The 27,212-nt window shown below is 41.2% G+C and overlaps 1 protein-coding gene across 1 annotated transcript in view; it reads right to left on the bottom strand.

The window, feature by feature from the left end:
* The window catches only part of PRKAG2 (protein kinase AMP-activated non-catalytic subunit gamma 2), a 242,729-nt gene that overhangs the window by 77,528 nt on the left and 137,989 nt on the right, over positions 1-27,212 (bottom strand). The window contains 1 exon segment of the mRNA XM_042477435.1: positions 11,631-11,848. Within this exon segment, the coding sequence (XP_042333369.1) occupies positions 11,631-11,848 (218 nt within the window).

Consider the following 27,212-nt stretch of genomic DNA (forward strand, 5'->3'; position numbering starts at 1 on the left):
CACACATAGAAACTTCCAACAGAGAGAGCAAATTATTGCACAAAAGCATATTAAGGACTGAGGCTTTAGCAAAGCTGCCTCAGAGAATGGATGTTGCGGTCTGAGCAATGGACGATATAAAACACAACAAGACAGTGGAGCCTGCTAGAAAGGGCTCTAGAACAGGGGTAGGCAACCTGCGGCCTGCGGGCCGAATGCGGCCCAGCAAGGCCTTGGGACCGGCCCCAGCCCAGTCCTGCCGCCGATTGCCACCAGAGCCTTTGGCCTCTCGCGTGAGGGTGTGGGGCCTTTGGCCTATCAGGAGGAGGCGGGCAAGGGGGGGGCAAGCGGCAGGCAAGGGGGGAAATTGTCTATAGAAGCCTCAGAAACATGCATTTATATTAACATTTTTTAAAAAATCAGCAAATTTTTTCACATGTCCTCCTTTTTTATATAAAAAAGTGTCCTCCATTTGAAAATTTTGTCCCGGTTTATTTATTTATTTAATTTTTTAAAAAAATATTTAATTGTTTATTTTTTTGGCTTCGGCCCCCCCAGTTGTCTGAGGGACAGCAACCCGGCCCCCAGCTCAAAAAGGTTGCCTACCCCTGCTCTAGAAGGTTTCAGTTCAACCAGCTAAAGTTAGCCCTTCAGCTAACTTTCATTGTTTTACTTTTATATTTATGGACCATGTAGGAGTTGAAGCAACCATAGCTTTTCCTACCAGCATTTTCCCCATTTTTGTAGATCTCACACATACTCCTCTATTGTCAAGTGTAGTGAAGGGAAGCAGATGATCTGCACTACTAAGCACTCAGCATCACAGGTGGCTTTAAAGTAAAGAGCAAGGCTCAGATTGAAACCACACCTAAGCATGGTAGAGCTAAGTCATATTATTGCCAAACAAAGGCGCTAATATATTAATGCAGCCCATAAATCATAGTTGCTCCACCACTGTCAGATTTGCCAGCAATCTCATGCAGTCATGCCTGAGAAAATAGGAAGAGTTATTGAGCCAACACAAGAGGTGATAAATACAGTGCACAGACTGAGGCAAGTGATCCATCTTGCAGTCGAGTTGATTTTCCTGTGGCTAAACTATCTTTTTAAAACCTTTGTTTTCTTTTGGTGGTACCTCTCACATGCAAAGATGGCTCTTAGAAGAACAAATACAGTGGAGAATCCAGTTTTCCTACCACACTGACACTGTCAAATAAACAATGCACCCTATCCTGTTGTGTAGCATCTTTGGGGCAAAACAGAATATTGTACAGTGGGCCCTTGCTGGGGTTAGGGGCACAAGACTTCTGTGAAAGTGGGAAAACTGCAAATAAAAAAAGACACTTGGAATCATGCTGGAGGTCCTAAAAATGCCCAGAGAAGAGTTTTCTCTAGGAATCTCTAGGTTCTCCAGTGTGACTCTACGATTAACTTCCAGCATCACACTGGAGGACCTAGAGATTTTTACAAAACACACATCAAATAAACCTGAAAATAATCAAATATACAAAAGTTAAAGCCATAAATGTGGAGGGTCAACTGTATTTATTATGCTTCTCCTCTTTCTCCTCTTTTTTTAAACTGGCTCTACACCTTTAACAACATTTGGCTGCAGAGAAAATTCAGTAGGTAGATGCTTTTCTCCATCACTTAACTCTGTGGTTCTGTCAAAGACAAAGAATCAAGGCCAGAAAAGGGGAAAGTTAGCAATCACAGAGATAAGAGATCACACTGTTTCAACCTGAAGGTATAAAATAGGGGTTAGCAAATGTCAAGTTTGAATAACATCCTAATAAAGATACTTTCAGGAAAGCAAGATTCACAAAAGTTGCCAGCAATAGGCAGGTGTGAAAATCATTAGGTACAATTGGAAATCACTGAATAGAAAGCAACCGCTGGGGACTGGCGCAAGCATTGAACAGAGTAATGAAGGTTAAAAATTATTGCAAAGTAAAAAATTTAAATAGGAGAGAGAGAGAGAGTATATAAAAATATAATGAGACATCAAGGCAGAGCTTGCAAGACCTGAGCAGGGCTGTTGTTAACAAGGTAACCCCTAGAGGTCTGTCATTCATGGGGTTGCCCTAAATTGAATCTGACTTGACATCAATTAATGACAGTCAAGGCAGAGTTAATGGTGATGGTATGCATCTTTGTACTGCAGCTGGAAACTTATGTTGCTAGTTGAGACAAGATATAGGCATATAATAAACGGGCAATAGACAGCAACAAATCATTCATGGGGAAATCCTATTAATGATTTGTTGCTGTTTATTGCCTGTTTATTCCTTGAATAATGGCTCTTTAAGCACAATGTGTATGAAAATGTTAATCACGATTGCACAATTTTCAAGGGATAATCACTGTTTAGACCCTCGTGTGATAAAGTCCTAAGATTACTTGACTGTGCAAGTGTTTGGTCTGAAGAACCCAAAGGCCTGTTACAGACTTCCAAAATAAAGCTGCTTCAGGTCTCTTTGGAGGTATGCTGTTTAAATGATGCATGCATCCTAAGAATCCGGAAGCTGCACCAAAGCTGCACTCCAGTGCAGCCAAACCGCGCGGCTCCCGCATGGAGCAAAAAAGAAGCTCCATTTCGGAGCTTCTTTCCGCGGCGCACTGATGACGTTGCGAGGCGCCGCTGGCGCATTCGCGACATCATAGGCGTCGCAACATGTCTGGATGCTATGCGTCCAGTACGTAAAGATGGCGACGCCCATGTGGAAGGGGCGCCGCCATCTTGTACATATTGTATATGTACTAGGGTTAGGGGGGTGCGGAAGCACCGCCCCTTCCTAACCCTAGTACATATACAATACGTACTATATGGGGGTTTGTATCCCGCCTACATTTACATTTATTTAATCCATAATCAAAGCCACAATTATTCCCCTTCTTGTGCAAGTGTTGACATTCAGGAGGATGCCCTATAAAAGCCACATGGAATTTCATACTGAAGTGTAAGCAAAGTATACAATGACCTGAGGTGATGAATCTGACAGAACAAGTTGTGGCTGAAGGAGTCTATTTAGGTATCAATGGTTTCTTGCCAGCCACATCTAACTGTAAGGTTCACAACTCCAGATATCAGTTACCTATGTTCTAGTTTGCCTTTAGTCGCAGAATTTCAGTATTACAGTTGCCACTCTGCAGCACTCACTAGAAGCAGCTTCTTTAACAGAGTTGCCAAACTGCAATCCAGAAGATTGATATTACAGTAGTCCTCTTCTGTTAAGTGGGAAGTTTAGCAGCCCATTTTTCCTCTGGCTGTTTTATGCACTTGTCTCATACTTTCTTGAACAGCTTGACAAATCATCCTTCACCATATGTGCCAGGGAAGCTAGCAGATCCATTATCATGGGAAGGAGTGGCAAACCCACTCTGAATTTTACTGCCATCCTTCCCAAACTCTCTCTGAGCTGAATGGGAGCTCTACCTGCCCAACAAGGAGCAGCTATATTGGATCCATGAGCTACCCCAATATGTGCCTACCCATACTTTGAGATCCAACACAGAGGGCCTATGCAGGCTTCTCCTTCCTTCTGAGATAGTGTGAACAGCCACTGCCAGCAGGCCTTTTCAGTGGTGGCACCCCAGCTTTGGAATAACGTCCCCAAAGAGACTTGTGTAGCAGCCACTCTGATGTCTTTCTAGCACCACACAAATACCTCAGGCTTTAAATATGTTCTTAGATCTGTTTTGCTTGGATTACATTGACAGTATTTACATCCTGATTTTAAAGATTTGCTCTCTTTTCCTTAGTTGTTTTAAGGTGTTTTAAATAGTGTATTATAATCTGTCTTGACCATGTATTTGAATGGCTGTGTACAATTTTTAAAAAATAAGTAATTCCAGATGTTTGATTGACAGGAGGACAAAAAAAGTGAGAGGCGGAACAGAGGCAACATGGCAAACAGATATACAATTAGTATTCTGTATCTACAGATTTCTTATCCACAGATTAAACCATCCACAGCTTGACAATATTCAAAAAATACATAAATTCCCAAAAGTAACCCTTGATTTTTCAATTTTACACAAGAAACACAATTTTACTACCCCGTTGTATTTAACTGGACTTGAGCATCCATGGATTTTGGTATCCACATGGGTCATGAACCCCAGCGTATACTGAGGGCCCATTGTACTTCTGTTTAGTGACTCAAGGTTATTCCATCACTTAATTCATGCTGGGCAAAGCTACATCTGTGTTGAGCTATGTTAACCATGAACCCTGAAAACTGGAATCCCCTCCAAACCTATGCCAATGTTTTGCAATCAATTTGCAATGTTTTGCAACAAAGGCCCTGCATGTTGCAGCACCGCCAAAACTGAGAAACAGACATCACAACTGGGAGTTGTGTCAAAGGCGCAACAGCAATTTTGAAAAGTAGCCACCAGCCTAAGCAAACAAATATCCTACAGAGTAACCAAGCACATTTCTAGCAGAGGCCCTCCTTCCAATGCCTTTAAAAGGACAAGAAATGCAACAGAGGAGGCTTTTCTCAACACTGAGGTGAAAACCTTCATATCTTGAATTTCTGTTTGTGGCAAAGCTAAGAAAGGCATAAAAGCTACGGGGAGGAAACGAGCTGATCTTTCCAGGCTTGCAAAAGTTTCTTTTAAAACAGGGATTGAACTGAACAATTTTGCCTTGGGCTGGTTTTCTCCCTGCAACAAGAAAGGAATTTCGTGGTGTATGAGTCTCTCCCATCCCTGCCTGCTTACCTCTTCAAAGGAGATAAACATGAGAATACCTAGCTCAAGCCTTCCAGATTATTCCTATTCTTTCATTTTTCTCAGGTTTTTTTTAAAGCTACTAGGAAGCTGACAGTGCAATCATACATATGCTTACTTGAGAAACAAGTCTTGTTCAGTTTAATTACGCATACTCCCAAGTAAGTGGATATGAAGGGTGTCATGGAAGGGAAAGGAAGATGCCAACTTGATACATGACAGTTGGGGTGTTTTGGCAGGAAGTGACATTGGCTTTCTTGTTGGTTTAGATAAGAGATTCTTGTTGTTGTGTGCCTTCAAGTCATTTCTGACTTATGGCAACTCTAAGGCAAACCTCTCCTGGGGATTTCTGAGGCTGAGAGTGTTTGACTCCTCCAAGGTCACCCATATTTCCATGGCTGAGCACAGAACTGAACCCTGATCTCTAGAGTCATAGTCCAACTCTCAAACCATATGCTGGCTCCTAGAAGAAAGATTAGAAGCTGCTTTTTGGTGGAGGTAGAGATGGGAAAATAAAAGCTCGCGACTGAAAAAGGGAAATAATAATAAATAAAAGTTTTATTTTTATACCGCCCTTCCGCAGATTAGGGCGGTTTACAGCATGATAAAATACAAAGTACAACAGTACAATAAAAATACAATAAAACAACAACAATATAAAACCCCCGTTAGCCCATCCTCTTTGCCACAGAAGAGGAAGGGAGGCCCACTGGACTTTTAGTCGGGGAAGAAGGAAAACCTTTCCAAGTTAATATATATTAGGAGATACTTTTTTAAAAACATCAACAGTCTGGACCCACTGCTGTGCACGGCTCTGTAGGTCATAACTAGCATTTTGAATTATTCTTGGAAGTAGTGAAGTGGTTTCAACATAGGAAGTTATATATTCTCTGTAACCAGCTCTGGTCAATAGACTGGCTGCAGTATTTTGGACCAGTGAAGTTTCTAAAGAGTTTCCAAAGACAACCCCATATAGAGTGCATTAGAGTGATGCAAGTGGAGTTAAGAGTGGTGTAGTGGTTTGAGTGTGGGACTATGACTATGGAGACTGGGGTTTGAATCCCACTCGACCATGAAACCCACTGGGTGACCCTGGGCAGGACACACACTCTCAGCCTCAGGGGAAGGCAATGGCAAACCTCCTCTGAACAAATCACGCCAAGAAAATACCATTAGGGCCGTGGTAAATCAGAATGACTTGAAAACACACAACAACAAGGAAAAGAATAATCCAAATGGGATGTAATCAAGTCATGTGTCACCTTGATCAGATTTGGCATCTCAAGGAATCAGCACAACTGGCACACTAGCTTAAACTGTGCAAACATACTTTTGGCCACTGCCAATACCTGGGCCTCCAGGTGCAGGGCTGAGACCAAGAGCACATCCAGGCTACAAACCTGGGATCTCAGGGGGAACGAAACCCCATCCAACACAGGCTGAATCTCTATTCCCTGATCTTCCTTTTGACCAGTTTTGGTGGGGGAGAGGGGGAAATGTTTGGTTACAGTGTGTCTAAGATGGCTCCCCCTCCATGTCTATTAATAAAATGATCATAAGAAACGAGAGTGAAATTGTTACAAAATAGCTCCACATAATTAGCTATCTGAATAGCTGCTTGTGGATATACCTGAGAGGAAGAACAAGTCTGACCAGTAAAAGGACCACATCACCTCCAAACAGCCAATAACTTCTCCTGCATTTTCCAGTATAAAGATATAAAGGACAAAGCACAGTATCTATAGATGTGTGACCAAATTGCAGCAATTACATTTGAAATAAAGGCTGGCAGGGCAATGCACCAAAAACTAAGGGCACTCTGAGCTAGACTCTTCCCTGTATGGATATAAATAAAAAAATTAATCAAATTATTGGGCAAATCATCTCTAGAACTAATGTAATTTTGCACAGTTAATTATACTGCTGTTAGTTGTAGGGTGGGTTGGTATCAAGTATTTCGCAGTACTGAAGTCTCACTAGATTTTTTCTTCTATTCCTCTGTGTATTGTTTATTCATTTTCAAGCCTCTGGCTGACATCCAATTGCTATCTACCTAGGGACTGCTGAATCGTAAGTCACAACCTATTGATTCAATGTGTCTATTCTATTGGGAACTAGCAATTGAATTAAGGCATATAGCCACAATCCTAATGGCTAGGGGTGTGCCTTGCCACTATAAATAAATGACAGCACAAAATTGCAGAATACTGAATTTTTTATGTCTGGTACCAATAGCTCAATAGCTCTTGTACTGCAGCTATGAACAGGCACACCAAGTCCCTTTTCTTGTCCTTTAGTTCTTAGACTGACATCCCACAGACAATTTTTACTAGCCTTGACCTTCCTGTTTGAACTCAGACCGCTTGGGTAATTGTTTGGCATATCACTTTTACTCAGATTCCAATCTCCTGGCAGGTACTACAGCTGGGTCTTTGATTCAGACCTCTGGCTGACTGCCTACTGACTGTAACTTCACAGCTCTCCTTGCTTGCTGTTAACTCCAGTCCTTCAAGGACCTGCTTGTCTCATAAGTCTAAGAAGAAGAAAATATATTTATGCCTTTTTGCCTCTAAATTATATTTATTTCCACAATTCCTTTTCAACATAACTTTGTTTTCTAGTTTTTCTAGAATATAGGGGACCAAAGTCTAGTAAAGTTATTTATTTGGACTACAATTCCCAGAATATTCCAGCCAGCATGGTTTCTTGATAGCAGTGAGGTTCTGGAAGAGCAACAGTCCATCATGTGTTCTGGCTCCCTCTCAACTTTGAGAATCCATACCCTTCAGGGAGGGATTTTCTTTGGAGGAAAATCTAGAGCCTCCCCAGCTGGATAGCAAAGAGGGGCAGAGCAATTCTGAAGAACCTGAAAGGTAGAAGGCAGTGGAAGTCCTGCCTGAAGATGGAGGGAGCCCAGTTCCAGGGTTAGAGTATGAGGCAGAGCCTCCTTTAAGCCCCAGACAGCAAGACAGGAGGAAACCAGGTGTCCATTATCAAGAGATGACTCCTGAGGAGTAGGAGCTTCATCAGAAGACAGTCTCTATGAGATGAGGGCCCTCTTCCTGGGGAAGCTGAAATGCCTACAGTTAGCCTGCCAGATGGGGCCAAAGCATCTCAACCATGAAGGAATCAGTTCCTATAGGAACAACAACTGTTATCTGAAGCTCACCAACTGTTCCTAGATGCCTTGGCTTTTGCTCTGACTGACTTCTCTCTGCACTGTGCCTAAATATGGACTGTCTTTGATCCTCATGTTTGACTACTCTTGCCTGACTCATTTCACTTCTGTCTGAATTTCAGCAATTTGACCTCTGTCTGGACTTCAGTGGTTGCCTCTTGGCTCTAACTCACCTGTACTCCATTTATTTACTTTCTGTTAGGACTCATTTGGCTTGACCTCTGTACTGTCTTTTTTACCTTGCTTCTGGAATTGCCCTGGCCTAAACAACATGCTCATGGTATGCACATTCTAGTTTAGACTTTGGACTGTTAGGACCTTGCTACCAGAGATACCCAATTCTGATCAGGAGGACACTGTGTACAATAATGCCCCTTATAAAGATCAACATAAACATAGCCAGAAATCACTTTGTCTTTGTGCACTGTTGTGATTTCCCAGTTCAGCCCAATACATAACAACTTCACCTCATCAAGATAGGATATCAGGGGCATGCATAGCAGTTCTCAGTAGATGCTCTGCAACCATGCAACTCCCTTTCCAAAGTGAATTCCTAAGACTCTGCATGACAAAGTCCTGTCAGATCTCAGTATCTGACTTTGATGAGATGGCTGAATGTTTGCCACACTTGACTACTGCACTGCATTCTGCTCAAGTCTTAAGGCTGTTCCAAATGCTTAGCAAAATCATATGGGAGAGTGCTTCCTTTCTGGATTTTATGCTTCACTTTGGGCAGAAGATAAGTTTTTGTATTTTTATGCACTCTTGTGGTTGACAGGAATCAATGTCCATCAAAAATGCCACATCAGGGCTAGATTAGAGTTTTTGTCTTCAAAGTGTTGTTTCAATACATTTAGAAATATTATCTGGGGAAGTGTTGTTATTTTTTCCAGAATGACAGATCATCCAAAAAATAATCTTTATATTGCTGCCAGAAATAGTACAATCTATAAATATTTCTATTTATAATGCTATACTACACTTTTTACATTAATTTTAATCTTTGTGAAGTTCTTGGGATCAAGGTATAAAATGGATACTGATGTGTTCTCTGACTCTGCCTGTCAATCATCTACACAGACTGAGGAGTTAGAAAATATATGCAGGGAAAAAGCAACAATTCCGGTATAGAAGGCAAAGAATTTGTCTCTCTCCTACCCTGCTGAATTGGTACCCTTTTTGACCTCACAGATGTTACTACATTTACACTAAAATAACAGCATCTGAGGTCTGATGTGTGTTCAAAATATTTTTTTTGTTGAACTATATAAAGTGGACAGGAGACTTTGACTAAAACAAATGTATATGTATGGGGGAGACTGAGAATGAATAAAGCAGATCTACAGTAACAGTTAATTCTGATCAGTCCTCTTATATGAAAATACTGTATAGACTTGTCTATAAGATGAAAAAATTATGCCAAAAATTATACCCCAAAAACCTGGCTTGAATTATACACGGATCAATATTGTAGTGCTGCTAGAAAAAGTGGTGGCAGCAGCTCTTTGGGATTTCCCTGGCATGGTGCAGTTGGTTGTGGATGGATGCACTAAGCTCTTGCCATAATCCTGACTCCCCCCTTTCACTGCAGTGACAAGCAAATCTTAAAGACTCACTTCCGTGTGTGTGTGTGTGTGTGCTCCTTCTACACTAGGCTCTCCCTGAATTGACCCTTTGCTGCCAGGAGTCTGCCCTTGGTTGTCTCGTTCCCCTTCTCTCCGAGACAAGCAGGTCAGCTACAGACAACCAAGGGTGGTTGGTCAAGCAATGAAGAGGTGCTAGAGAAAGCAGAGAGAAGACAAGAAATAGCAATAGCAAGTACATTTCTATGCTGTTTATCAATGCACTTAAGCACTCTCTAAGCCAGTGGTTCCCAACCTTCCTAATGCCGCAACCCTTTAATACAGTTCCTCATATTGTGGTGACTCAAACCCATGAAATTATTTTCATTGCTACTTCATAACTGTAATTAAATAGATGTTTTCCAATGGTCTTAGGCAACCCCCATGAAAGGGTCATTCGACCCCTAAAGGGGTCCCGACCCACAGGTTGGGAACCACTGCTGTAAGCTGTTTACAATGTGTAAGCTAAATGGCCCCAACAAGATGGGTACTCATTTTAACAACCTCGGAAGGATGCAAGGCTGAGCCGAGCTTGAGCCCTAAGTTAGTACTGAACTCGCAACCTTGCGGTTTATGAGTGAGTGGCTGCAATACAGGCATTTAACCACTGTGTCGCCAGCTGCTCGTCCTGCCACGTTTTCTTGTCTTTTGCCTGCTTTCTCTAGCTCCTCTTCGCCACCCAACTGCATTGCCTTCAGAGAAGGGGAAGAGGAAGAAGAGGAGGACACAAACATGCTGTCTGCAGACAACAAAGTTGGGTAGCAAAGAGGAACCAAAGAAGGAAGACAAAAGACAAAAAACCCCAGCTGATCTTTACTGTGGTTGGAGTTGAACAGGCAGAAGCACTCTTTGCCTCATCAACCCTGTTTCCCATTCCCTACCTCTGGATGGCATGGATGCCAAGAAGCCTTCTTAGCATTTAGTGAAAGCTCTCTACTACAGGTGGAGAGCTCTTGCCATAGTCTGTCCTTAAAAAAGCATCAACCCCTTCTACTGTCTCCAATGACCTTTTGGAATGCCTGAGAAGAAAAATGGCAGTGATGGACTTCAAGATATTAGTGTTTCCCTGTTGCAGCAGAGAAACAATGCAAGCTCTGTCTGCCACAGTGGGGAAATGCCAAAGAGCCGCTGTGTATCTAAAGAGCCCCATGCTCCAAATATTTAATAATACATAAATAATTATTTATATCTTCCTGCCTCTCCCAATTCTCAACTTATCCACAGGTCATACAAAAGAACATAATGTGGGCCCCTAAACCTGCAGTCAACTTATACATATGGTCAGCATATACACAAGTATATACTGTAGTACAAATGCAGCCCTTTAAAGTTCTGAGCTTCAGAAAAAGTATACTGGCTACTGGTGAAATTCTCTTTTGAAATTAAGGATTTTATAAGGGAAATGTTCTCTATTTTCATACCATTCATATTTCATATAAGGGAAATGATTTCTATTTTCATATAGAAGGATATGTTCCTGAACATCATGAGAATATTAATCATATAAACAAGCCAGATGGTGAAGCGTATGACCAAAATGTCACACATTTTGAAGAACAAGTTGATCTGAATAAGGAACCCAAGTCACTAATATAGCTTTACCACCATTTTACAGTTGAATACTGCCTCCTATAAATTAAATATTGCATCACTTGAAGACAATGATGGCAATCAATAATGGCTACAACAGCTGAGTCAAGTGTCTAGACTTCTGTGCAAGAAAAGCAAAGTATAGGCACATCACAGAGAAGAAGAAAAAAACTGCAACTAACAGCAGTTCTATTCTTCTTTACTCAGAAGCAAGGCCTACTGAGTTCAGTGGGCTTACTCCCAAAGATCATGCATAGGACTGCAGTTGAAACAGACTGAACCCTGTTTCAAAACTTCCCTCTGTCTTGATTTTGTTGAGAGAATGAGGCAAGATTTTTATTGCCAGCCTCACTGCTCTCTGCACATTGGCAGTACGGGCATACTAATAAAACCTGTCACCTTACAGGATTATTGTAAGGGCTGCAAGGAGATAACCTATATTGAACACTTAAACATATAAAAGCACCACATCAGTGCTGACATATAGTGCTTTGTTTTTCTTAAAACTTACTGTCCATACTTACTGTTTTTGAGGTAGCACACGGCGTGGATGCTGGCATGTGGGGCTTGGCCATGCTTTGTCCTTGGGGCAAGCAGAATCTCTGGCCTGTATCCGGGGGAGAAGAGGATGTGTAGATCCGTGTTTCTAGCCTTTCGGGTTCATGTTTGTAGGATTCCAGAGGAAACGTTGGCTGTTTGGTCACTTGCGTTGGGGTTGATGGAGAAGAGGAAAGGCCAGAGGCTATAAACAAAGCACATAAAAATATGTAACTCATTGAACCTCACTGTTCACAAATGGCAAATACCGGGTTAAGCTGTGAAGTCTTTGAGCTGAAAGTTTCACTCTCCAGTCCTAAAACAGAAAAAATGGATATTGAAATAGAGGGGTGGGCCAAGTGCAGGCTGTGGGTTGGATACAGCAATCCTAGCCCCCCACAAAGGTAATTTTGTTTCAAATTTTGCTCCAAAATGCCTCCAAATGCACTCTGGGAGGGTGGAAGGCATTTCCACCACATTTAGAGTCCATCTGGAGGCCCCAGGGGTCAATTTTTTAAAACCACTTTTTAAAAAACAACAACCCTGAAATGCCTCCAGATGTCTTCTAAAGGACATGGGCATGTATCCAGCAAATTTTGTGCCCCTCCCCAGCCAGTGTAGGCCCAGGAGAGGCCTTTTTTGAAATGTGAAGTGAACAGAAAATGACTTTTTTCAGTTCCCGATGTTAAAGAAAAGGTCTCTCCTGATCCTAAATGGCCCAGGCAGGCCTAAAAAGATGGTGATGGGCATATTTATTTATTTGTCTGTATTTATTTATTGCGGGAGAAGGTGAGATGAAGAGGTGTGGCTCTCCAAGTTCTCTTGGGGAGGTAATGTGCCCCCTCAGTCTTCCAATTTCCAACTAGTGTTCTAATATTATATTATTTCAATGTGCTGTGTGTGGGGATGCCCTTGAAGACTACTTTGAGATGCCAACAGTTTTCCATTGCAGCAGCTAGTCTATTGATCAAGATTTGCCAGCTAGAAAGTTGTTGTTAACTACCCTTGTGCTGGCCTCAACTCATGGCAGCCCTATGGGTGAGACATCTCCAAGACCTCCTATCCTCTACTGCTGTGCTCAGGTCTTGCAGGCAAAGGCTCATGGTCTCCCTGATTGAGTCCAACCACCTGCATTTGGCAAAACTATTTTCTATTACCTTCCACCTTTTGTAGCATCACTGTCTTTTCTAATTAGTCATGCCTTCTCATTATGTGGCCAAAATACAATAGCCTCAATTGAATCAAATTAGCATCCAGGAAGAGTTCAAACTGTTCTTACTTGAGCATTATTAAAATAATTTCACCAACTATTGTTTTGTTTGTGACCATAAATCTAAGTGGGAAAGGATTGGACTTGTCTTGCTTCAAATTAGGCCAAATTTTGTTTCAAAAGTATGATCGTCTGAAAGGCTATAGTAGGAAGGTATCTTATCCCACTGGGATAAGGCTATCTGAAGGCCAACCTGCTCCTATATGAACTTCTGTGCTGGTCTCCATATTGCCATCTTGGGTCTCATATTGCACGAAAAGTCAAGTGAAAATTAAATAAATAAACTTCCCCACTCCTTGAGATTATCTTGAGAGGTTAGATTGGGAGAAAGGGAGGTACAGATTTTTCTGAGGTGTTATTAATTAAAGAACACTCTACTGAAACCGGGGATGAAATGAATATCCATTATTATTAATTTTCTGGTCAAAAATGAATTGGCTTTCACCTAGGAAACCTGTTCAGAAACAATAAGGCAGAGTGAGAATTTGGTGCAATTCTGACACAGTATTAGGAAATCTTGAAATATACAATGAAATTATTATTTTGTGCAAACTCCCATTTCTTTCAGAAACACACTTTAAATAATAGTTTTTGAGCATAAATCACTGTAGCATGCCAAAGCAGAGCACAGAAGATTTTATCTATCACTATCATCTATCAGTCTGCATGGAGTACGTGAAAAGCAAGCCTGCTAGACTGTGAAAAAAGGTAACTCACAGCATATCCTTTTAAAAAAATCAGAGATTGGGGAACCTCTAGATTATCAGATGTTGTGAACTATAACACCCATCATTCTTTATCTTGGGCTTGGTGGCCTAGAGCTTCTGGGTATTGTCTTATAAAACATCACGAAGGCTGAAAGTGCCAAACCCCATTGTACCAAATAGAATTTTCTCATATGGACAATACATATATATTAGAATGCAGCCAACCTATTCTTCATAATATACAGTACTGTTCATTGCTTTCCTTTGCAATGTTTTATAGACAAACAAGTGCTTTTCAGAGTGCTTGAGGTTTTGTCAGAAGTTGCAAATGAAAAAAAATGAGGAACCAGTAAAAGGAGATAATGAACCACAAGATTCCATCTACTCTCTGGGATGCTAGGATGTGTTTATAATGAGAGTTAATGGACTGAGAAGTCAACTGAGTAGAATTCTGACAACAATAGTCTGTGCCAAAATGGTAAATAATCAGTCACATAGGAGCCAATCAGCAAGATAAGCAATGCAGCAATAAATAAGAAGGAATCATCTTATTTGTAAACCATCTACAGTTGCAGCCATCTTCTGGAACATTGAAGAATAGTGCAAACTCTAGTCTCACGCTTCATATAGACTATATTCCATTTCACCCTTGCTATATCCAGTGAAATATGTGATAGGGTTGGCAGGCTCAGTCATAAAGCTCATACATTGCACCACCAGGTAGAAAAACTGCCTGAATCCTAGATTGCTGCTGCAATCAGTGTCAATAACAGCGGACTAGTCAGATGAAAGTAGCTTTCTACAGTGGGCAAAGTGTGGCTCGCAGGCCACATGCATCTGTAAGATCATTCTTCCCAAATATTTATACTAGGACTACAGTTTCTCTCCTCCCAATCTCTCCCTTTGTCCTCATTTTACTCCAGCTACTGCAAACTAGTCCAAAGTGCTATAGTACTGAACTCAGTCCAACAAAGGGGAGAGAAGGGGGCACAGTATTGCCCTTCCCAGTACTGTAGGCACAGGCAAAAGCAAACTGTTGCAGCCTCTCCTAGCTTGTCTATTCTTCCTTGTTAAGAACTTTTGCCATTGGCCACACTTTGACATTGCTTTGCCACATGTGCTTTGGTTTTCATCTGTGAAATGTTGGGAGGGTAGGGCTTGGTTTTAGATTTGTAAATAAAGATTGACACAACATTTTATCTGAAGTTAATAACGCCTACAATTCCCATCTTTCATTAACAGTCTGATGTCTCCTTTGCCGGCAGTGTTCAGGATCCAAGCACACAAGGCTGTTTCTTCCGGGGATAGATATCTTCCATACCTGTTAAGTGTTTGTATACCATATTTCTGCCTCTGTTTCAAATAAACAGATATCCTGCATGCAGTGTTAGGAAAAGATGTGAGTTGCTCCTTTCCCTTGGAATTCTGATATGAATTGGGAGCAGCCCCCCACCCCCATTTTTGCATTCTTCTGCTAGCAGTGCAAACAAAGGAGTCAGCAGGCAATGGCTGATGAATGTTAAGTAGAGCCTGTCCCTTGTAGCAAAGCGAAGCCAAGCTGGGCCAGTTATTTCTTCATTAGGCTGACACACAGCAAAGAATACCACTCATTGAAGCCAATCACGGCAGATTCATGTGGTAACAGCTGAGTGCTGTTGCTTAATGGCTGTTAGGGTACATACAAATCAGCAGGTGAAAAGTATGTCAATTATTTGTGATGAAAGGCTTATTTATGGTAAAAGCCAGTCGCCTCCAATTCCAATAGAGCAGCTACACTGCAACTGTGGAGTATTATATCTAAAGTTAACAAGCAGCAGTAGTGGACAGAGTCATAGCTTCTCCTGTGCCTGTCTTGCATCACTTCCTTCACTCATCCTTGTCCTCTGCTTTCAGAAAAAGATACACCAGATCCCTCCTGCCACTTTCTAACTTAAGGCAATGGTGAAAATTGTGCAGCTTTACAGACATTGTTGAATAGAGTCTCTCAGCCTTCCTCACTGTTGAGTAAGCTGGCTGGGGCTGCTGGAAGCTGCAGTTCAACAACATCTGGAAGGCCACACATTTTCCACCCTTGCCCTAAGGGATGGACCATAATTTAGGGAGAGATTGTCTAAGCAACATTCTGTGATTGGTCTGGCAGAAAGCATCAGCAAGCAATGTTTCCATAGTATTGCTGAGTCACATTTGTATTGCAAATTTTATATTACATTTGTTGTTGTTGCAATAAACCTGTTTTGAATTTCTGAGAAAAGTCATATATCAATATTTCAATCAATCAGTTAGTCAAGGGACTTCAGCACATTTGACTCTGCACAATTAGACCTACATGCAACATGAGACAAGCCATCTAATCTCCACCCTACCCTTCCACCCAGTCTGTAATATTTGATTTATTGACATTCAAATGTATAGGCTTCTTTTGCATCCATTAGGGCAAGCATAATTTGTATGATATAGCTACATGTGATCACGTAGACACTGAAAGAGTGAAAGATTTTCCATACCTTGCTCAGTCATTAATCAGAATGGAGATTGCAGTCAAGAAATCCAAAGAAGAGTTACCAAATGTTACCAAAGCACTCCTTTGTTTCTCAGATTTCCTTATATACTGCCTTCTGCCTTTTAAGTATATCTTTGCATCCACGGGGACTAGAAAATATATGGCATTTTCAATTAAAACATTGATTCTTAAGCAGCTACATTTGGTGCCCAATATCATATTCTGCACATTTTCCATGTTCCCGCAGATTCATTGTATAGCTATAGGCCTGGATAAATTAATATAACTAGACTGAGAAAAGATCAAATTATTTGGCAGATTGTTATTAATTTTTAAATTCTATCTCTTATTGTGTGTTAGGTGAGAGTTGTCTGCCCACCAAAGGATGGAAATTAATGTGATCAGGCATCACCCTGGTCCTACCTATACTAACTCCCAAACACATCCCAAGGAGATTAGTCATTTACTCCCAAGTAAGCAAAGAAAAGGGTCATGGTATGTACCAAAGCAAACATTCCTTTCACAATCTAGATCTCAGCACACTAAATCCTTTTGAAATCACTGAGGATTTGCAAAATGGACTACATGTTATGCATGTCATCCAGAACATGGAATGTTAATGCATGTAAAACCATTATGCTATCTGCTTGGCATGCATGCTGGATATTTCTAAAGATGGAAAACATCCCAACACTGACAGCTCAGTAAGAGTATTTCTTGGACTGTGCATCAAATAGAACAGTCCTTGAGCAATTACAGGGTTTTTTTCTAAGCTGGTTTTTGATCCAAGAGCTCCTGAGTGGCATATAAAAACAAAACAAAATAAAATAAAAAACAAAGTATTCAGGTATCAGAGAAAGACCAAAAGATAGAGTGTAAAATGAATTTATTGCTGCTCAGCTACAGGAATATGTGAGGGTTTCCGATGAGTGGGGATAGGTAGAATTTCATTGCAGTTTATTTTAGATAAGAATTTGCCTAATTTGTGGTTGTTGGTTTGTGAAGTGCTGTCAAGTCAAGCTTTGACTTATGGTAATCCTATGAATAAGAGACCTACAAATCATCCTATCCTCAGTCCTTCTTGATTGAATCTATCCATCTGGAAAGTGGTCTTCCTCTTTTCTGTTGCCTTCCACTTTGCAAAGCAAAAAGAAAAATACATGTTGAAAGCTTTTGAATCTCTACTGGCTTCTTCATCAGGCAAAGGTGTTAAAATCATACGGGAGAAAGAAAAACATGAAGATGTTAGTCACAGGCCTACATTTTGTCAAGATGTTGCTGGATTTTGGGCTACTTCTGGAAATTTTTAAAGGAAATTAAAACGTGCAGGTTATTCTAATAGCTATGAGAACTGTAACATGCAGGTGGGTAAGAGGAAAGTTGACTCCCCTGGTTTACTCCCAGCTTTGAACTGTCTGGTTTAAGAGAAACTCTTTAACAGAAACTGTTTATCAAGAGCTACTAAATAAAAATTAACTGTTTCCATGCCACTGAACAGTTGTTAATGTTTGACCATGAAGCTGAGAAGGACTCTAAAACTGTGTGCATGATTGCAAAAAAACAAAACAAAACAAAAAAAAACAAACCAAGTTCACTATGGTTGGGATTAAGTTTGCTGTTGATGTTATTTTCTGTCAAGACTAGTTTGACTTATAGTGACCCTATGAATGAGAAATGAGTTCTAACCTTCAATTATAGTTGGCCCTCCACATTTGCAATTTTGACTTTTTCAGATTTGATTATTTGTGGTTTTGATTAATATGTTCTCTCTAGGAATCTCTAGGTCCTCTAGCGCAACTCCGCCAGAAGTTGACCATACAATTGTGCTGGAGAATCTAGAACAGGGGTAGGCAACCTTTTTGAGCCGGGGGCCGGGTTGCTGTCCCTCAGACAACTGGGGGGCCGAAGCTAAAAAATAAATAATTAAATAATTTTTTAAAAAAATTGAAATAAATAAATAAACCGGGACAAATGTAGGACAAAATTTTCAAATGGAGGGCACTTTTTTTAAAAAATGGAGGACACGCGAAAAAATTTGCTGATTTTTTAAAAAATGTTAGTATAAATGCATGTTTCTGAGGCTTCTATAGACAATTGCCCCCCAAAAGCCCCGGCGGCAATCGGCGGCAGGACTGGGCTGGGGCCGGTCCCAAGGCCTTGCCGGGCCGCATCCGGCCTGCGGGCCACAGGTTGCCTACCCATGATCTAGAAGTTGCTACAGAAAATACTTCTCTAGGCATTTGTGTACATCCTCCAGCATAATTCTGTGATCAATGTCTGGTAGATGTTGACCACAGAGTTGCACTGGAGGACTTGGAGATTCCCAGAGAAGTGTTCTCTTAGGTAAAAAGAATAGTATTTTTTAATTTTCAGTTTTTCCACATTCATGGGGGTCCTCCACCCCTAACCCCAGCGAATGTGGAGGGACCACTGTATTCTGGTAAGATGTTGCAGACTCAGGGCTGTGGTTTCCTTGAATGAATCAACCTACCCTCCCTCTTTTCCTATTGCCTTCCACCTTACTTATTATTTATTTTCCTGTGAGTCACATCATCTCATGATATGTCCAAACTACAACAGCCTCATTTTAGTCATATGCACTTCTAGTGAGAGTTCAGGTTGAATTTTCTTGTGTTTTTAGGGGGTCATGGTGTCTATAGAACTCTTTTTCCAGCACAACGGTGATGATCTCTGGGCCAGTGACCAGATACATCCACCCCTGCATTGGCCCTCGGCCCTCAGTAGATCATTAATTCCCTGGTCTCTTGGATCACCCTTCTCACTCCTGATGAGCTGAAGGAACCCCTTGAGACCATACAAACGAAGCTGCCACCACTTGATGAACTACAATGACCCTCCTCCCTAGCCACACATCAGGACTTGGCTAGGAGAGTTGTAGTTCTTCTGGAAGATGCCAACCACAAATGCTGGCAAAACATCAGGAATAAACTCTTCTAGAACATGGCCACATAGCCCAAAAAACCTACAAAAATATTTCCAAAGAGGTTTTTTTCCCCTTCCTGTCAGCTCTCTTTACTGTCCAGCTTTCACAACCATACATAGAAATTGGATAAAGTAACCTTGAATATTCATCCAATATCCCACATTGGGTTTTGTTTGTTGAACATAGTATAGGATGGCACTGATGGACAGACAGATCAGCAAACTTTTTATTCATGGAATCCTACTGGCAAGGATGGGGCCAAAGTGCATTTACAGCCCCCTCCCCCCCCCCCTTTTTTTTTTTTTGCAAGGTTGCAAAATTGAAGATCTCTAAATAAGAGACTCTTTGGAAAGGTGCTGTCTGTTTTTTCCCAATTAAAACTTGAGATCTAGCAGGTAAGAAAAGAAAAACGTTTCCTTCTTCAGTGCAGCTTACGTTTTGCTGATGTTTTTAAACCCTTACCACTCTCCTCCTTTAGGCTTTTGAAGAACAAGAAATTGCAGAATTAAGATCTGGTTTATGCCCCACTGTCTACCATTTCTATTACTTTTGTTTTTTAAATATCACTTTTGTATATGATTCTGTGATTTTAAATCAATTGTGATAAACTATGTTTGGACAGTAGACAACAAGTCTTTAAATAAAGAAACCAAGTAAACAATGGAGTTGTAGTATGTTTGCCCATCTACTAGCAGGAATGGGAGTAAATCCCGTTAAGCGGCAGCCTAACCTGGACTTGCTTCTTAGCATGGGCTATTAAATGTTTATTTTTGACAGGATGGTGCACAGTCCCATGAGAAAGCAATATGGTACACTTCTCAAGTTGGGCATACAACCTCCTCTCATTTTCTTGGTCGAAATGTTAGTGCCTCTCAGAGGAAAGAAGCTGTTAACAAAAATAAAACCTTTGCTTCCCATTTCCTGTCTTTAGGTCACTAGACTTTTTTCCTCAACACACAGCTATTTGTCTTTTTGCTAGCAGAACAACCGTTCAGTGCTCCCCTAAGCAAGCCTTGACTCCATTTTAACATGCAAAAGCTGTCCGGATGCAGCCTCAGCCCAGGAGGAGGTAGCAGGTGGGGGAGAGATGAGAGGCATTGCCTGCTTCAGCCTTTCCGTTCTGTTCATCATCATTTTATCATGCGGACATGGGAAATTAATCTCTTTTTATGAATACAACACCTAGCATGGCTCCTTGGACACCTGCCAAAGCCATCCTGAAGGAAAGACGGATTACTGCCGGGGTCCTATTTGATAGAAAATAAACTGCCTATGGCCCATTTCTGATCCCTGCTGTACTGTAGCAAAATAAACTGACACCATTTGTAAGGCTCAGGACAGCAGCTGTATGTTTTAAACTAGGCATCCTCATCCTAGTATCTCCCAAATGTGTTGTGCTGCAACACCCATGGTCCCCAGCGAATGGTGAGGAGCTGTGTTCCAGCCACTCTGGAGGGCACCAGGTTAGGGAAGACTGTTAAACACTTCAACACCTTCTGCTTTGCTGTTGTCCCCAAAGGGAACTATTTACCTATTTCCCATATAAACGTATGCATACAGAACTTTTCACTTCTCCTCAACGTATCTTCCCCACTCGCCTGCAATTCATTAGTTATACAAAAAAAGAATACTGAGCATGTATTTTATTTTGTTTGCTGGTCACATTTCCTTCCCCTTGATCTTTTATAGAGATCACTCAGAATTCTCTCAGCCAGCCACCAAATAAGCCAAATGATGTAGCAGATGATTTTAAATTGTGAATTTTAAATGATGAATTTTAAATGTGGATTGTTTTTATATGTGTACATCTTGTTTGTCCTTTGAAACTGATGTGTGTTTTAACTGATGTCTTTTTAACTGATGTTGTTTGTTTGTTAGTTGTTCTTGTTCCCCACCTCAATCCGTGGGGAGGGGTGGATAAGAAATAAGAAGAAGAAGAAGAAGAAGAAGAAGAAGAAGAAGAAGAAGAAGAATTGTCCCCAACTATCTTCTCTAACCTGGTGTCCTTCAGAGGGGCTGGACTATAGCTCCTCACCATTAGCTAGGGACAATGGGTGTTGCAGCACATCATCATCATCATTATGCTTATGTTTATTGATCTCTGATTTTCTCTGCAGTGGCAGAGTTAAAAGTAAGTACTGATCCAATATCACTCCTACCAGGTCAGTTCCTCAAAGACACACTTTTTAAAAACAAACTTACTATGGCTCTGTCATTGGCTGCTTGTGAAGAGACTGAGCACACCACTGTTTCTGCCTTAAAGGTCCCTTGCTCACTGGCTAGTGGTACGTGTTTGCCCTTGAGGTTTGGCACACTCTGACAAAATGCACCACAAGGTGGCTTTCCAAGTCTGGCTCTGGGACAGCCTGCAGCTGTTGGCTCCTCTCAACACTCTGCTGCACACGGCTGGAAAAGCCTGGCAAGAGCCAAGGCAGACCTGCTTGTCAGCAACGTTTAATCCAATACAGGCCTGCATTGCCCAGATGCTCAGCAAGGCAGTTTTCCTCTCCAGGACACTCTTTCCTTCCCAGGACAAGTCACTGCACCCGCCCAGACCTCCTACAACCTTTGTTTCCCAAAGCTTGGGGAAGTTATTTTGAGGGACCAGAACTCTCAGAATCCCTCAATCATCACAGTGGTTTGGGAGATTCAGGGAGCTCTAGGTCAAAAATTGAACTCTTTCAAGCTCTGTCCTTTTGCTAGTCCAGTGAAAGAAGATCAGATCAAGGAGGTATCTAGTCCAGCATCTGGTTTGCCCTATGTCATCAATAAGACCAAAGTCCAACAGCAACCAGACACAGATGCAGAATGTTGGCTTAGTAAGCCCTGAGCCTAAACACCACTGCTGAATCCAACTCTTTGCTAACTTGGTTGCCCTACTGTGGACACATTTCAGTGTCTCAATATCCTTCTTAAATTCTGGGACTAATAACTGGACACAGTTCAATCATGGAAGCCTCAGCTGCCCTGAGTTTGCAAGACCTCAGCAGGACACTTGATGACTGGGAGTTCTATCATGCATAGGGTCTCCATAAATCAAAGTCAACCTAATGACAAAAACAACAAACTGGACACAATACTGCAGATAAGGTCTGACTAAAGCAGAACAGAGTGTTACTATTACTACACTAAACTTGTATTAATACAGCCTAGAGGTGCATTAGATTTTATTTATTTATTTATTTATTTATTGATTGATTGATTGCTGTAACATCAAGCTATTGGCTCATGTTTAGCTTATTGGTCATCCTATAGTTGTGCATCTGATCTTCCTGCCTAAATTTAGAACTTTACATTTATCTCTGTTGAAATTCATAGGTTATTAACATGTGAGGGCTTATTTACAAGGCTGACTTAAAAGGACTGATCTCTGAGCTTCCCACTCAGAAAACTCTGGTATTACAGAAATGTTCAGAAAAAGCACAAGTGTGGTCACCATTCTTGACTTGTGATGCATTTCAGCTGGAGGTGAAAATCTCCATATCCCATTACCCTGGAGACAGCCTGTTCATCTTCTCCCAGTCCTAGTTTGCATGTGTTTTCATTTCAGTTTTGAGAACAAACCACAACAGAAATTATTGGTTTAAGAAGTAATTCCCATTTAGGACTGGTGCATGCATTACTAGTGGTACAACACTTAAGGAGTGGCACAAATAATTCCTTGAACTTCCTTCTTTTCTGACCTCCAAGTCTAGCTGATGCCCATTTATATCAATTTCCTTTCCCCTGAGAAAAAGACAGCGGTCCCTAATTTTTGTGTATTTTTAAAAACTGTGCACATCTTCCACATGTATACATATTGTTTGCATAAATTCTCCCCATTGACTAAAGACATAGGTTTTTATGTGCTGTGTTTTTGTGGGCATATGAGATGAGTGCATGTTTCTATGTGTACTTTCCAAATGTGCAGGTGCAGATATCCGGTAATGTGCAGAATCCAGAATCCAAAGTGTGTCCAGTCTGAATCCAGTCTAGGAAATGCAGACCAAAGGAGCTGTGCATTAAAAGTCTGCCAGAGTCTATTCCTTACATAGGCCTGTTACAGACTGCCAAAATAAAGCTGCTTCGAGTCTCTTTGGAGGTATGCTATTTAAATGATGCATGGGTCTTAAGAGTCCGGAGGTCGCGCCAAAGCCACACTCCATTCCTATACACTGGAGTGCAGCTTTGGTGCAGCTTCCGGATTCTTAGGATGCATTCATCATTTAAACAGCATACCTCCAAAGAGACCGGAAGCAGCTTTATTTTGGCAGTCTGTAACAGGCCATAGTCTTCTTCTTGGCACTGATTTCAACTAGATATGCATGGTATCCTTAGAAACACGAGCCTACAAGACTCCTCTAGCACAGCCACAAACTACTGGACTCAAAAGAAGCGATACTGTCTGATGATTCCTCCAGACAACCAATAATCCCAGTAATGTTGGGATATTCTGTTTCTTAACTGCACACCTCCTAGCAGTTATTCCTACCCCTGCATCCAGTCATGCCATAAATATGCTGGAGTTTCATCCATCTTTTTTGTCTTTCTTGAGGTGTAGTTAACTGTGATTAGTGTTTTTCCCCTTCCCCCTCCATCCTTCTCCACAGAATACATAATCAGTAGAAGCCATCAGACTGACCAGAAGTAGGAAGGAACCATGACAATGTAAGTAGAATATGAGATATTAACATTTGCCTGTCTTGGTTACTCCTGATAAAGGAAAAAAAAAACATCCCGTCAAGGCTTTGAAAAATCACAACTGATGCCAGAAAATCATGGAAAACAACTGAGATTGAAGGTATATTGTTTGGAGATGTCTATGTATTTTTTAAAAATTTAATGATAACAGGTGCAATGCCCACCAAATCCTGAGGCTGTTCTCCCTGAGTGGGAGCCCTGAGTAAAAACATATACAGGGTTGTACGTGTATTCTGTGCCTAGGAAACCCAAAGTCTATGACTGGAACAAACTGAGCAAATTAAGTACATTGATTTTATTCCCAAACAATGTGGGTTTTTGTTCTTTACTGTCATATGAGAGATTGTCAGAACAGAAGAAAATATGGAATAGAAGAGGACAATTAATAACAAGGAGGAAGCAAGACTGCAACCTGACTGCAACTTTGCAAACTGTAGCTTCTGAAAAACACGCTATGAGAAAGAATCAGAAAATGGTATGGTATTCAAAATAGGAAAGAAGGGGGGGAAACTTCCATAACATTGGGATAATACAATACTTATCATGAACAGTAGTTTATTGCACTGAGGTCAACTGACCAAGGTGCTACACACTCTTCACTGCAGCAGAACTTTTAATTGTACTACATCTGATCTGCAGCAGATGCTGCAGCAGACACAAAACAGCAACAAAAAGGAGCAGAATTACAATATGTTATTTTCATGTGAGCTACGGTCTCCCACAAGGCGCCAGCAGCATAGCCAATGGCCATACTTCTGAGAGGCCTGGGAGCTGTAGTAATGTGTGTATGTGTGTTCCTCCAAGCTCTGAGAAGTAAGAAGTTCAAAGAGATCTGGGGGAGGCAGTCCTAGTAATAAGACAGAAAAGGAGGAAAACAGGAAAATGCCGGTGGAAACCAAATCAAATCACCAAATGAAGGGGAAAGGAAAGGGAGATGGTTTGGTATAATTGGTTTGATTTCCAGAGTAAGACTGAACAGACATGATTTCCACTTTGCCATAAAAGCTCACCACCTGACTCAGCTAACCATTCTCTTTCCACTTAACTCATCACCCAGGGATGTTGTGAAGGTGAAAACTGTAGGAGGAAAGCCATGAATGCTTTCAAGTGCTCGGTGGAGAAATGAGACAATAAAAGCAAAGTAAACAAATACATGAGGGTTTATGGGTATGTTTCTTTTTCTTCCAAATTAGACCTAACTGCAGCCTCGGGAAGCTAATGAATAATCAAATGATTTTGCTTGGCGACATCTCCCAACACTATGATAAAGAATCCTCCCAAGGTGAACTCAGGCTAAGGTCTCCTACTTGCTGTAAGTACAGATTGCTGGAAGTAGAGATGGGTGTTATGCCATTGCTTGCTGCAGCAAATGCTAAAGGGCAGATGCCATTACAGGCATCTTCAAACGTTTGGGCTCACAGCACTAGGAACCAAAAAGTTGATAAAATGGGAAAGGTTGCAGTTCATTGAAGAACACATGCTTTGTATAAAAAAGCTCACTCACACAATGCCTGCAATATCTAGGTAACCTAGATGATACCTAAGTCTGAAACTCTGGAAAGCCACTACAAGTCAGAGTTGGCAAAGTTGGGTTAGATAGACCAATTGTTGGACTTTCCAAAAGCATGCATTTGTAATCCACAAATGCAGCTGTCACATTTTCTGTAGGAACTGTGCCACCACCTTGTGAGAGATTTAACTGGTCACATGCAGACTTCAGGGTTAATAGCCAAGCTCCCAAAGGGATTTTATGCAACATTATTTTGAGTTCCACCATCACCAGGGATCCATCCTGCAAATGGGCAGAGCTGCTGCTTACATTACAGCAGGCTGAGAGATCAAAACAGCAGGAGGTTTGTTTCTCAAGGAGTATTATTGTTTGGTATATTTGCCCTGTATGATCTAGAGTCACCCATTTTGTTTTCGCCTGCATAAAATGAACAGCAGTAAATCAAAGGTCCTGACTGCTAATGAAAACGTCCAAATGTATTTGAAAACAGCAAGAGGAAGAAGGAAAGAGAGACGGGTGGCAGCTGGTCACAGGAGGAGGCGAGAGATAGGGGAACAAAAAGGGACAAGAACAGAGCAGGGTTAGTTATTAAAACAGCCAAGAGAAACAAGACATAAACAGGAATAACCATCTTGGGGAGATCTCAGAGAGAAAGTCCCAACAGTGCAGTTTTGTGTAACTCTTTCACTGCTATAGTTTTTTTGTGGGGTTTTTGGGCTATGTGGCCATGTTCTAGAAGAGTTTTCTTCCTGACATTTCTCTGAAGATGCTAGCCACAGATGCTGGCGAAACGTCAGGAAGAAAACTCTTCTAGAATATGGCCACCTAGTCCAAAAACCCCACCAAAAAATTATGGATGCTGGCCATGAAAGCCTTCGACTCTTTCACTGTTGACCACCTGCCAGCAGTTCACAATGCACAAGGTTAAACCCTGCACAATGCACTCAGGGTGCAATCCTTAAACACTCTTACTAAGCACCTACTGAATGCAATTTATTATTATTTAGTACTGTACAATCACTTATTGCTAAGTAGACATTGCATTGACACCTAACACACAGAAATGCAACAGAATCACTTCCCACCACCCCATCACTTTATTTCTGTGTCAGGTAAAAATTAGTCAGGTCCATCTCTGGATAGCAGGGCTTTTAAAACTTAGAAGTGGGGCAATATTTTTTCAAAGATGCCATTCCTCAACAAATTAACTGCAATAAGTTTCAAGCTGCAAAAGAAATAAAGTTCATATGCACACCCAAAATCACTCTCCAGACAATTTTTATAAATCACAAGAAGCCCAGTAGGCCACAAGAGTATAACACACATACACAAGCATACACTTACAAAGAAAAACAGACAATACATTAAGAATGACATAAGTATCCCCTGCACCTAATGTGTGACAGGTTTCTCATGACACCTTTGTTCCTGTTTTATTTTTTGACACGCACATCACAGACACAGTAACTGTAACTATAGAATCACAGCTGGATGAAGCAACAGTTGCTGGAGATCCAGTATCAGTATTGGAGTGTGACTGACATGTGCATGTCAGCAGTGCTGGGCTTGGCAGTAGAGACAAGCACATGTCTGCCAACCATTTCATCGGGTGCCACGTGACAGCAGTGACCAACCAAGGAAAATCTACTATCATCCATTCTCCCTTCATCTGTGATTCTTTCTAAGGAGCTGCCTGATTTGTGTTTTCCATCTCAAGGCTTATTTGATTAGATGACTATAAAAAGAACTATTTATCTAAGCACTCTAAAATTCAAGAGAAGTGTGGGTTTGAAGTAAAGCAGATTTTGGTTGACTTGGGGGGAGATTCCCTTAAGACAGATGAGTTGTCACATTCCGCCCTGAAAATGCATGTAACCATGTTTTATTTGCATTACTAATTGACTCAAATGGTACCTGCACTTTAAATACCTACTGCTTAGCAGACAAGATTAGACAAG

The sequence above is a fragment of the Sceloporus undulatus genome, chromosome 6 (genome assembly GCF_019175285.1).
Source record: "Sceloporus undulatus isolate JIND9_A2432 ecotype Alabama chromosome 6, SceUnd_v1.1, whole genome shotgun sequence".
In the NCBI taxonomy this organism is placed as follows: Eukaryota; Metazoa; Chordata; class Lepidosauria; order Squamata; family Phrynosomatidae; genus Sceloporus; species Sceloporus undulatus.